The 12,998-nt window shown below is 47.4% G+C and overlaps 1 protein-coding gene across 3 annotated transcripts in view; it reads right to left on the bottom strand.

The window, feature by feature from the left end:
- Positions 1-12,998, bottom strand: part of LOC140385854 (cadherin-7-like) — a 451,440-nt gene that overhangs the window by 129,308 nt on the left and 309,134 nt on the right. For all 3 annotated transcript variants that reach the window (XM_072468447.1, XM_072468445.1, XM_072468446.1), the window contains 2 exons: positions 8,794-9,088; positions 4,394-4,513 (listed from right to left, as the gene is read on the bottom strand). In XM_072468447.1, the coding sequence (XP_072324548.1) occupies positions 4,394-4,513; positions 8,794-9,088 (415 nt within the window). The remainder of the gene's footprint in view (positions 1-4,393; positions 4,514-8,793; positions 9,089-12,998) is intronic.

Here is a 12,998-nt window from a genome sequence, read left to right as displayed (position 1 = left end):
CAGTCCAAAGACATGCAGGTTAGGTGGATTGGCCATGATAAATCGCCCTTAGTGACCAAAAAAGGATAGGAGGGGTTATTGGGTTACGGGGATAGGGTGGAAGTGAGGGCTTAAGTGGGTCAGTGCAGACTCGATGGGCCGAATGGCCTCCTTCTGCACTGTATGTTCTATATTCCTGCCTCTCAGGAAGCAATCTGCCACTTTGCCTTGGATCCCATGGGCCCTTACACACTTGACCAGTTCGCCATGAGCGACCTTATCCAAAGGAACTTTTTCTTAACAGTCTGTAATGAGGGACCTTGTCAAAAGCCTCGCTAAAATCCTTTTAGACTCCATTAACCACACTGTTCATTGATGTGGAAGTTTAGCCCTGATCTTACTGAATGCTGAAGCAAGTTCAAAGTGCCCTTATGGCCTATTCCTACTCCGAGGTCCTTAGGTTACTCAGTAAACAGATCTCCAGAATTGATCATCAAAGGAACATGTTGATAATTGGCAAAGAATTATAGCCTTCAGGCTTCGAGTCAGATTGCATGGCATCTGTAGCAAAGTTTGAGGGATGGCAGCTGGAGTATGACATCTGGCGTGTAACAGACAAAAGCTACATGAGTTGAGAGGGGAGCTCCGTCACGGTACTTCTCGTGGTTAGTGACTGGATGCATTGTGTCAATACAGTGGGGGGTCCCTCTACAGAAGTATTTTGTTTCACCCTGGAGCATAGAATGACGGAATGATGGAGTGGTGCAGCATCGGAGGGCATTCGGCCCAACATGTCTATCCTAGCTCTCTGAAAGAGCTATTGAATTAGTCCAACTCTCTCCCCTTAGCCCTCCAGATTTTCTCTCCCTTCAAGTGGTTAGTAATCTGTTTATTTTGGTTTGAGCAGGACAGTATTTCATCGTCATCAAGGAGATGGAATGGGTGAAATTTTACCATTTACCTTATAACGTGGAGCTGGGGGGCGGGATTCTCCACCCCCACGCCGAAGTGGCCGCGCCGTCGTGAACGCCGTCGAGGTTCACGATGGCGCGGAACGGCCCCGGTCGCGACCGATTCAGGCCCTGACAATGGGCCAGTATCGGGGCCGCATCATCCTCCCGCGCGAGGCCTTGTCGCCCGCGTAAAAGCGGCACCGATTAGATGACGCAGCCGGCGCCACATAACGGACATCATCCGCGCATGCGTGGTTGCCGTCCTGTCCAAATCCGCCCCACAAGAAGATGGGGGACGGATCTTGCGGAGCGGCGGAAGGAAGGAGGTCCTCCTTCAGAGAGGTGGGCTCTGATCGCGGGCCACCCCACATTTAAGGTACCCCCCGGTGCAGGATCCCCCCTCGCCCCCCCACAGGCCGCCCCCCCCCCAGCGTTCACGCACCGCCCACGACTGTAGCGACCAGGTGTGGACGGCGCCGGGGGGAACCCCCCATTTTGGCCTGGCCGCTCGGCCCATCCGGACCTCAGAATCGCGGGGGTGCCGGAGAATCGCCATTTTCGGTGTCTCCGGCGATTCTCCGGCCTACGTCCCGCGAAACCCGACCGGGCCGTTCCCGCCGCTTGGGAGAATCGCGGGAAGGCGTCGGACTGGCGTCCCCGGAAATGTTGCGCCCTAGGCGATTCTCCCAACCGGCGTGGGAGTGGAGAATCGCGCCCGGGGTTTGCACTGTAGAACAAGGATGAGGCGGGATTGGGCCGTCATTCAAATAGAGACAGGAAAACTAGCCAAAAGGGTCTGGGGCAAAGGGTGGGCAATGGGCCTACATTTAGATAAAGGGTTTATGTCTGGAGTGGTGAGACCAGGAGTTAATAATAATAATTTATTGACGCAAGTAGGTTTCAATGAAGTGACTGTGAAAAGCCCCCAGTCGCCACATACCGGCGCCTGTTCGGGGAGGCTGGTATGGGAATTGAACCCGTGCTGCAGGTGTTGCTCTGCATTACAAGCCAGCTATTTAGCCCACTGTGCTAGATGTCTTTTACATACTTTTCTAATATAGATTGCGGCATGGAAAGAGTTCAAATCAGAGTAACATGGGATGTTAGTAGAAATTAATGTTAGTAGTATGATTGTAGACATATCCAAGACAAAAAAAGGACCATCAGCCCATCCCGCCTGTGCCAGCCCTCTGAGCTAAGCTATTACTCCCACTCCCCTGCTCTTTCCGCAAAGCTCTGAAAATATTTTTTTCTCTTCGCGTATCTTTTATTTTTTCCCTCCTTTTCAACTTTTGCACGCAAGTGCTGATTGCGGCAAATTTACTTTGCATTTTCTTTATGGAGAAGGGCCTTATGAAAAACCAGGCTTTAAGTCTCCTTGTTTCTTGAGCTAGCCAATAGGAATAATTGAATGAAGCGGAAATTAATGCTACAGACCTCAAAGGCAATCAAGTTTCAGGACAGGCAATGGGAATCAGAGTCACTGGCCTGATGTTCAAAGTTACCATTTTAGGTCGCAGGCCAGAAGTTAGAGTGATTTTGTTTTCTTTTCAGGCCTGTATGTGGCAACTGGGTCAGACCATAAGACAATGGAGCAGAGTTAGGCCATTCGGCCCATCGAGTCTGCTCCGCCATTCAATCATGGCTGATATGTTCCTCATCCCCTTTCTCCTGCCTTCTTCCCGTATCCCCTGATCCCCTTATTAATCAAGAATCTATCTATCTCTGTCTTAAAGACACTCAGTGATTTGGACTCCACAGCCTTCTGCGGTTAGAACATGACATATAAGAACTAGGAGCAGGAGTAGGCCACCTGGCCCTTCGGCCATGCTCCGCCATTCAATGAGATCATGGCTGATCTTTTATGGACTCAGCTCCAGCTATGAGTGTCAATAGAGGCAATAGATCAGTTAAAGGAGGCAGAGGGCAGAGAGAGCAGAATTACAGACTCAGTGGTAAGCAGAGTGGGCAATATGTTCAAAGAAAAGTTGCAAAAAGTTGCAATACCTGCAATAATCTTACAAAAGGTCAAGATCAAAACAGCAAATAAAATGGTGAGATAAATGATGGAACTTCCCCCCCCCCCCTTCCCCATGCAGTGCGTCACACGACGACAAAGGCAGCCCACTGTTGGTCGGCAGCGAGATCTTCCAGTCCCACCACTTTCAATGGGGCTTTCCATTGTTCGCACCCTCCACCGCCGGGGAGCCTATTGGCAGGACCGGCTGGAAATATTCACCCAAAGAATTCACAGACTCACACCACAGTGCCGCTTGGTGGCAAGACCTCGCAACTATGCTGTGACACCCAACTGTTGACATCACAAAGTGACTGCAGTTTCCACATTTTATCGCGGACTTTAGAGTTTACACGGAGTCACATGGAGTCTACAGCACAGAAGCAGGCCATTCGACCTGACCCGTCCGTGCTGGTTTTTATGCCCCAATTGAGCCTCCTTCCGTCCCTCCATCTCGCACAATCAGCAATGCGAACACAGAATGGTAGAGTTTTCACAGCGCAGAAGGAGGCCATTTGGCCCGTCGCATCTGCACGGACCCTCCAAACGAGCAGCTGCCCTCGTATCGATCCCCTTCCTTCTCCCCGGAATCCTGCACGTTCTTCCATTCCGGGTCACGGACTAAGTTCCCTTTGGAATGCTGCGATTGGACCTGCCTCCACCACACTCTCAGACGGTGCCTTCCTGACCCCCAGCCACTCGCTGGCTCACCCTATTCCACACTCCCTCGTGTGTTTATCCAGCTTCCACCTTAAATGTATTTGTGCTATTTGCCTCAGCCACCCCACGCGGGAGCAAGTTCCACATTCTTTCAGTGAAGACGTTTCTCCTGAATGCCCCATTGGTTTTATATATGTTAAAAATAAAGAAAGGGGTTCAAAACCGATGGAGAAACATTTGGAGTTGTTACTGCTTCCATTACTCTTGATTAATAAGGGGATCTGGGCGGGACATGGTGCAGTGGTTAGCACTGCAGCCTATGGCGCTGAGGACCCAAATTCAAATCCCGGCTCTGAGTCACTGTCCATGGGGAGTTTGCACATTCTCCCCGTGTCTGTGTGGGTTTCACCCCCACAACCCAAAGATGTGCAGGTTAGGTGGATTGGTCACTCTAAATTGCCCCTTAATTGGAAAAAAAAAAATTGGCTTATCTAAATTTACAAAGAAAACATGTATAAAAAAGGGGATCGGGGTTAAAGGGTGAAGGCAGTAGAATTGGGGATGAGAAAGGCATCAGTCGTGATCGAATGGCGGAGCAGACTCGAAGAGCCGAATGGCCTAATCCTGCTCCTGTATCTTATGGTCTTATGGTTACACTGAACGCAGTCAAGCACAGCAGGATGAAAGTGAACATTTTGGATCTAACAAAATGTTACAGTTGAATTTGCAGGAATGCCAACTCCTGCAGTCGGAGGCAAAATAGATACTTGTCAGTGATCGTCACCTGTCTTTGGCTCGACAGAGAAATACGGCTGTCCTTGGAGGATACTGTACACCACTCTGGCACTGCTTCCGTAAGTGGGGTCATCAGCATCAGTCGCTGTCACCTGTATCACCGACGTTCCTGCATAGAAATAAAGCGGATCATTTGTTAACTTGAGTACATCAGGGAATCATTACCAAAGTGACAACAGCGTGTAAAAATGTCCAAGTTATAGTTTTATTTTCAGAAGTCATTTTTATGCCCGGTTTTGTACCGGTTTTTTTCAAACAATACTCTAAATACAGTTTATCTTCATATGACGATACTCCTTTTCTGCATTGTTAAAAAAACTTGCATTTATACTGCGCTTTTATGACCTTTGATTATCCCGAAGTGCTTTTTAACCAATGGAGTACCTTTGAAGTGCAATCACTGTTGTAATGCAGGAAACACGGCAGCCAATTTACACACAGGAAACTCCCGTGGATAGCATTGCGGTAATGAGCAGTTAATCTGCTTTGTGGGGCACAAATTGAGGGATACATTTTGGTCAGGACACCGGGAATAACTCTCCTGCTCTTCCTCCGAATAGTACCATGGGATCTTTTACATTGACCCAAGCAGGCAGGTTTCAGTTTAACATCAAAAGACAGCACCGCCAACAGTGTTGCACTCCACCAGTGCTGCATGGACCGTCAAACTTTGAGTTTTGTGCTCAAGCCTGGGAATGGACAGCCAATGGCATTGGAAGCCCGGAGAATGAGCCTGAGAAAGAAATACCAGTGGTCTCGAGCCAAGGACCAATCCGCCCTTCCGGAAGCACCTGCCAAGTGTGCAGTAGAAGATGCAGATCTAGGATCAGACCCCTCAGCCACGTAAAGACCCACAGAACCCACCGTGTCTGCGCCAACTCTGCCAAAGACATGCTACCTCAACCCAATCCCCCTCCCTGTCCCCATAACCCCACCTAAGCTTTTGGACACTGAGGGGCAAATTAGCATGGCTAATCCACCTAACCTGCACATCATTGGATTGTCGGAGGAAACCGGAGGAAACCCACGCAGACACGGGGAGAAAGTGCCAACTTCACGCAGACCATCACCCAAGGTCGGAATCGAACCCGGGTCCGTGGCACTGTGAGGCAGCAGTGCTAACCACTGTGCCATCTGATTGCAATACATTGCATACAATATGTGGGTAATATTCTATTGTCTAATCTTATAGTTAGATAGCCAGGAACATTTATGTCTCAAAGTTCCAAATTAGCCTAAAACTCAGATTCAACAACTTGTATTTAATGCCTTCAAAATAATGAATGAAATGAAATGAAAATGAAAATGAAATTAAATGAAAATCGCTTATTGTCACAAGTAGGCTTCAAATGAAGTTACTGTGAAAAGCCCCTAGTCGCCACATTCCGGCGCCTGTTCGGGGAGGCTGGTACGGGAAAATGCTTTACAAGAGCATTGTGCAGCAATATTTGACACTGAAACACATAAGATAATTTTAGGGCCGATTATTGAAAGTTGGAAACAGGCAGGTTTTTGTCTGAAAAGGGGAAATAATTATTTTGAACTGGATAACTCTGATAGTTGGCTAAATTTGCATTCAATGTCCTTGATTAACCTCTCTGCTTTTGCATACTGCTCAATTGATTTTTACATTTGTGCTATTGGACTAATAATCCAGGGAATGTGATTTCGCATCCTTTTTATATTTATTCATTCATGGGATGTGGGCATTGCTGGCTAGGTCAGAACTTATTGCCCATCCCTAATTGCCCTGGAGAAGGTGGTGGTGAGCTGCCTTCTTGAAGCACTGCAGGCCACGTGTTTGTCAAAGGATGCAGAAAAACAGGCAAAGAAATGTAACGTTTTAAAAATGCTGGGAGAAATGCGCATGCTTCTTCTGTTCCCCGCAAATAAAATTTTGACCAATGCAATGCCTCCAATCCTCACAACTTTGGAGCAGGATGGATCTGCTGAATAGCTCAATGTGGGCCCTTCCCAACCTCCCACCCCTCACAACTGCCAAGGTGCAGCAACCTGAGTACACACTTATTGGCTATCGCAGCGCCCCGCTGCTATTTAAATTGAGGTCCAGGATCGGAAATCGTTTGGTAAAGTGGAACAGCAACAGCCATCGCACCGACTGCACAGACCTAATTTTCACCTTGATACTCCATAACTAGCAGCTTAACACTAGTCCAGGAATACACCTGGCAACTAAGAACCTGGCAGAAAATGTTGTGGAGGCTGAAGAATGTCTGATCAAAGGACAAAATGGAAAAGGGAAGTTAAAATGTTAAAAACATTTATTATAGATTTAATAAAATAATAATTTGTTCTAGCAGTTTAATAGCATTTTATTAAACTTATCAATTATTGATATCACTGATATTAGTGTTAATATGACTATTAATCGTGTTACAGTGAGAAAGAAACAACCATTAATATTTATGCATCGCAGAAGGAATATTAGTGGGTATATTATCCATTTTAATTTTGAATGAATAATCACAATATCAGGAATTCTCTGAATCAATGATGATACTGTTCAAACAGGCTCTGCTATGTTGTACCATCCTGTATTTTTCACTGTATTGAAAGATTTGACTGTAGAGGTTTGAATCATATGAATAAATGCCAACAAAGTCATTGAATACTGAGTACTTAACATGACTATTGCGAGGGTGTGTTTGCTTTCATTGTTGTCCAAGGTCAGAGACCAACTCAATGAATGAATGGATGATGGACAGGGCATGGAGGATTCTGGGACAGCAAATAATTGACACCTTTTATGCCACAATCCACTAGTTTCAGTAAGTATTGTATGAATCCCACTCAGTCCTTTGAAACTTTATCTTTCTCGTTCCAGAAGATATCTGTTCACTTGCACATCGCAGAGGATCTCCTCAAGGTAACAAAAGCTATTCTTCAGCTGCACAAAGCCCTTGTTGGACTGCAGCTAGATTCTGTGAGCAGTTCGGAGACGGCATACCTTGGGAAGGATACATTCACCAGAATGATGCCCAGGGGCTGGGTTTTATGGCCCCAGACTGGGCCTGTTGCGGTGAGGGAGCCACATACATTATGAGGGCTGGCAACCCAATTAGCTGGAATAATACATGGCCTGCGGTTGACATGGGCAGGTGGGCCGCAGCGGGCAAGTCATTTTGTTTTAAAGGAACTGTTTCAAAGGCAGGAGGGAGGTGGGGTATGCCCTTTGGGGATGCCCTGCGTACATTGGAGGAAGCCCCTCCCCCACCCCCCTGCCATGATGATATCCCTCTACTTCCTTCCTCCCTATCTGGTATTGAAAACGTGCAACCACCCCCTCAAACACCCCCCCCCCCCCATGTCTCCCCCCCTTCCCAAGCTCCCCAATTCCTCCCCATCCAATCTTTGAGCCTCCTTACACTCTCAAAAGCACCCATTACTCAGTCCTGGCATAACTGGGATTGTTGGCCAGTGAGGGACTTCCACTGCCCCCCCCGCCCCGCCTGTTGAGCCCGATGTCAGAATGTTGTGCCTACAGGCCAGGCTTCTTTCATATGCATCAGCTGACAGCCGATTCCTGCAACGGGAAATGTCACCAATACACAAAACCCACCCCTGGGGGTCCACGGGTTAAATAATTACAAGGAGGGGCAGCACGATGGCGCAGTGGTTAGCATTGCTGCCTCACGGTGCGGATGTCCCAGGTTCGGCCCCGGCTCCGGGTCACTGTCCGTGTGGAGTTTGCACATTCTCCTCGTGTCTGCGTGGGTTTCGCCCCCACAACCCAAAGATGTGCAGGCTAGGTGGATTGGCCACGCTAAATTGCCCCTTAATTGGAAAAAATGAATTGGGTACTCTAAATTTATTTTTTAAAAATAATTACAAGGAGGGATTACAAAGCCAAAGTTGTACGGCCTGGAATTTAGAACGAGAAGGGGTGATTTTGGTGGAGGTTTTGAAGGTGTTAGGAAGAAATGATAGCCATAGTATGAGAGAAACTCGGTTCCGTGTTTGAGGAGTCCAGGACTGGCCTGGAAATTGGAGCCAGGCGTTTCGGGAATCAAATGAGGAAACAGTTCTTTGTGAAGAGGTGGGAGAGGGAGGAAATCACTCACAGAAATGGCAATTGATGATGAGTCAATTCGTAATCTTAAACCTCAAATTGATAGATTTCTGTTTACCAAAATTATTAATGGACACGGGGCTAAAGGTAATTATATTCGAGGAACGAAATAGCCTGCTCTTCTTCCCACATTCACAACTTATTGGGAAAGGGTGGCAATTGTGGACGGATGATCATGGAAATGCAGATGCCACATGGAATAATCCACTTCCAGAACCGAGACGTGCGTAACCATCAGCGACAAAGTTACACGAGTGCCAAGCATAACAAGCTTATGATGTAAATGATTATAGGCTTACCTACGGGAGACATTTCGGGGATGCTGGTCACGTATGGACCATCCAGAAACCTCGGCTCATTGTCGTTGATGTCTTGTATTTTGACGATGAACTCAGACAGGGGTTCGACGGGTTTGTTCGTTAACCGGTCGACAGCTTGCGCCCGTAACGCGTAGTACGCCTGTTCCTCGCGATCCAGCCTCTTGATGGCGTGTATGTCCCCCGTACTCTCGTCTATAATGAAGATGGATCCTGCTCCTTCTCCCGAAAGGATGTACTTGACAGAACCGTCTCCCCGGTCAACGTCAGAGTGAAGCTGGCAATCAATAAGAGTAAGAATAGATTAATTTGGTTCACAAGGCAGTTTGCAACGATGATGCAAAGGTATTCTCCTGCTAGGGTCCATGCTGGGTAATGTATATGCCAGTCGTATGATTGGTAGATGTGAGCAGCACGGTGGCGCAGTGGGTTAGCACTGCTGCCTCACGGCGCCGAGGTCCCAGGTTCGATCCCGGCTCTGGGTCACCCCCACAACCCAAAAGATGTGCAGGGTAGGTGGATTGGCCACGCTAAATTGCCCCTTAATTGGAAAAAAGTGAATTGGGTATTCTAAATTTTAAAAAAGAAAAAAAAATGATTGGTGGCTGTATTTTAGGTGGAGGCAACTGGGAATACCATGCTTTAAAGAGAGACTTGAAGGAAAAATCTGCATTTATGAGGCCGCTTTGTACGATCTCAGAACTTCTCAACACATTTTATTACTTTATGAAATGTGCTCACTAGAGTAAGTAGATATAAGTGGCAGTCAATTTGCACACAGCAACTCCAGCCCTCCGCACCCGCCGCCCCCCCCCCCCCCAATACACACAATCAGCAATAATGACCCGATCATTTGTTTTAATGATACAAAATAGCGGTGGGACTATTTTGCCGGCTCACTAAATTTTCCACCCCAGCTGTGATTGGTCCCCCCTGACGGTTACACTCTCCATAGCTGCTGCCAGCCTCGCTGAGTATTTCCAGCATTTTCTGTTTCAGTTGAAAGAATTCCAGCAGTGTTTTGCTTTTGCATGAGGATAATTTGCTCACTTTCATTCCAAAATACCTTTGATCTGTAACTATACCTGAGCAATATTTATGGGCCATGATGGAGGCTGCGACTGACCCATTGACTCACCCTGTCAGATAATACGCCACAGCGTATTGCCTCGCAATCCTTGGTCTATCAGGAACCCTCTCTTATAATCACTGTCAGTCCACCAATTTCTACGCGGCGGAATGTTCCCATTTTAATTCTCAGCTTCCCACTCTTTGTTTAGCACAGGGCTAAATTGTTGGCTTTGAAAGCAGACCAAGGCAGGCCAGCAGCACGGTTCAATTCCCGTAACAGCCTCCCCGAACAGGCGCCGGAATGTGGCGACTAGGGGCTTTTCACAGTACCTTCATTGAAGCCTACTTGTGACAAAAAGCAATTTTCATTTTTCATTTTCATTTCTTTCTCTAATGAAATCATTGCAATAAGCTGAGGCCGCTGATAGCCGCGATAAAATTAAGGAATTGCGCAACCCCAGTATTTTAACATCTTGAAAAATATTTTGCTGTTTCATTAAGAGTCTCACACATCTTGAAATAAAAAGCAAGGCAACAAGGTTTCAAACGAGCTGTGGGATGAGCCAGAAACATTTGATCCTCACGGTATCGCGTTTATCCCATAATTTCCTCTCCGCTCACCACCCTCCCCGTATCAACCGTGAAACTTCATTCAGCGATGGACCTGTCTGATGACTGCCACAAGTCAGCTACAGCCCCACTTGCAAATCGGAATCAATATTTAATTATAGAGCGCGGTGATCACAAAACAAGAAGTCGATTTAGTCTGATAGGAGTGGAACGTTGACCCACCCACAATGGAAATTCAATTGTAAACCAACATTCATGCTCCCCACCCCCACCATGGCAACTTTCCCTTCATGGGCTGCCAGCGAATAAAATATTAATATCTCCAGTGGGGTGGAGGTGGGGAGAGAGGATGGGTTTGGGAATTTTGAGTCGAACTACTCTATACTCTACACACTCTACAAAACGCTTGCATTTGTTACTCGGCAATGTTGAGTTAGTAGGTAATGGAGAAAGTCCGAGGCAAAGGATAGTGACTGTCTGGGATGAACAGAACTAAATAAATGCAGGAGGGGTATTGACCATCGAGGATTAAGAATTCTTTGTTTTATGTAATAATAATCTTTATTATTGTCACAAGTAGGCTTACATTGACACTGCAATGAAGTTACTGTGGAAATCACCTTGCCGCCACACTCCGGCGCTTGTTCGGGTACACCGAGGGAGAATTCAGAATGCCCAATTCACCTGGCAAGCACGTCTTTCGGGATTTGTGGGAGGAAACCGGAGCACCCGGAGGAAGCCCACACAGGCACGGGGAAAATGTGCAGACTCCGTACAGCCAGTGACTCAAGCCGGGAATCGAACCCGGGTCCCTGGCGTGTTGAAGCAACAGTGCTAACCACTGTGCTACCATGCCGCCCATAAAGGGAAGTGGGAGTTGCTGGCTAGGCCAGCATTTGTTCCCCATCCGTAGTTGCCAGCTTTTTGAACCGCCACAGCCCATAAGGTGTTGGCACACCCACTGTGCTGTAAGGAGGGGAAGTTTCAAGATTTTGACCAGAGCGACAATGAAGGAGAGCGATCTATTTCCAAGTTGGGTGGCGAGTGACTTGAGGGGAGCTTCCAGGTGGTGATTTATTGTGATACGCAATATTCTATCAACGCTCCACCCCCACCCCATCCGTAACTCTGCGATCTGTTGGGAGAGATGGCAATCCAGATCTAACCACAGGCAAATTCAGGGAAGATAAAGAAAATTAGAGAAATTGCTCTCCAACAGCAACCCCGCCACCCCCCCTTCCCCGCTCTCTCACACCCAGCCCACCCCACCTCTCCAACCCTAGGCGTGAACAAAGCCAGTCCGAGAGACCATGCTGGCCCTGACAGTGCCCGGCAGTATGAATTTGCACCAGGCTGCTTATATTTAGAAATTAAGACCGAAAATTTACAGCATTGAAGGACGGCATTGTGTCTGCATCAGGACATTCATCTCGTTCTCAACATCACATTCACGGCATAAAATAAGACCTTGAGTAGATTCCGACTGTTAACAATTCTCCTCGATAACAGTTGCTGCAAAGTGAACACATTTCTGTCATTTTGTTCCATTTATTTTGGCGGATGGAGAAATCCCCCCAGAATTGATGCTAAATGCATCAGGTAATCATCAACAGAAAACAATTTCTTGCACCTTCCGGACGGTGGGTTCTATTTTGGCTGCTTTATTTGCGGGAATTTCACTGCCCTCTGCCATGTTATTCTGTTCGAGGGATGTGGCTGTCGATGGTTAGGCCATCATTTATTGCCCATCCCTAAGCTGCCCTTCAGGAGGCGGTGGTGAGCTGCCATCTTGAACTGTTACAGTCCCTGCGATGTTGGTACACCCACAGTGCTGTTAGGGAGGGAGCTCCAGGATTTCGACCCAGCGACAGTGAAGGAACGGCCGATATATTTCCAAGTCAGGATGGTGAGCGACTTGGGGGGGAACGTCCCAAGTGGTCCTGTGCCCATGTATCTGCCGCCCTTGTCCCTCCAGGTGGCTGAGGTCATGGGTTTGGAACGTTTGTCCAAGGAACCTTGGCGATTTGCAGCAGTGGATTTGTAAAGCAGACACTCTGCTGCCATTAAGAGGTTGCCGCTGACGAGCCTTTGTAAATATTGGCACACTTTGAAACTCAGTGGCTCGCAGCTGTACAGCAGAATGGGTATGTGGGGGCGGGGGGGGGGGGGGGGGAGCAAGTATAACCCGAAGCTCAGTCTGCCAGTGACCACTGCAAAAATGCATTTCCCATTCACAAATCTGCCTCGTTAATGCCTGAAGGGATTTATTTCGGGGAAAATAGCATGAGAATTGTAGTGATATCATGGTTGTGTTGTAATTCACCGACTGACCACTAGGAGCCTCATTAGTATGTAAGTGAATGTTAGAGTCAGGTGACCTCAGACTGACTGGAGAGCTGGGAGAGAGGTTGCTTGTGCATGATCATACTATTATTCATCTGGTTTTTTGTATATATTTGATCCACAGTTAATGTTAATAAAACATTTAGAACTTTAGCTACAAGTGTTCTTGTAATATAAATCAGGCCATCCAACAAGAACATTAC

Source organism: Scyliorhinus torazame, chromosome 11 (assembly GCF_047496885.1).
Source record: "Scyliorhinus torazame isolate Kashiwa2021f chromosome 11, sScyTor2.1, whole genome shotgun sequence".
Classification (NCBI taxonomy): Eukaryota; Metazoa; Chordata; class Chondrichthyes; order Carcharhiniformes; family Scyliorhinidae; genus Scyliorhinus; species Scyliorhinus torazame.
This window is presented reverse-complemented; position numbering and strand designations above follow the sequence as displayed.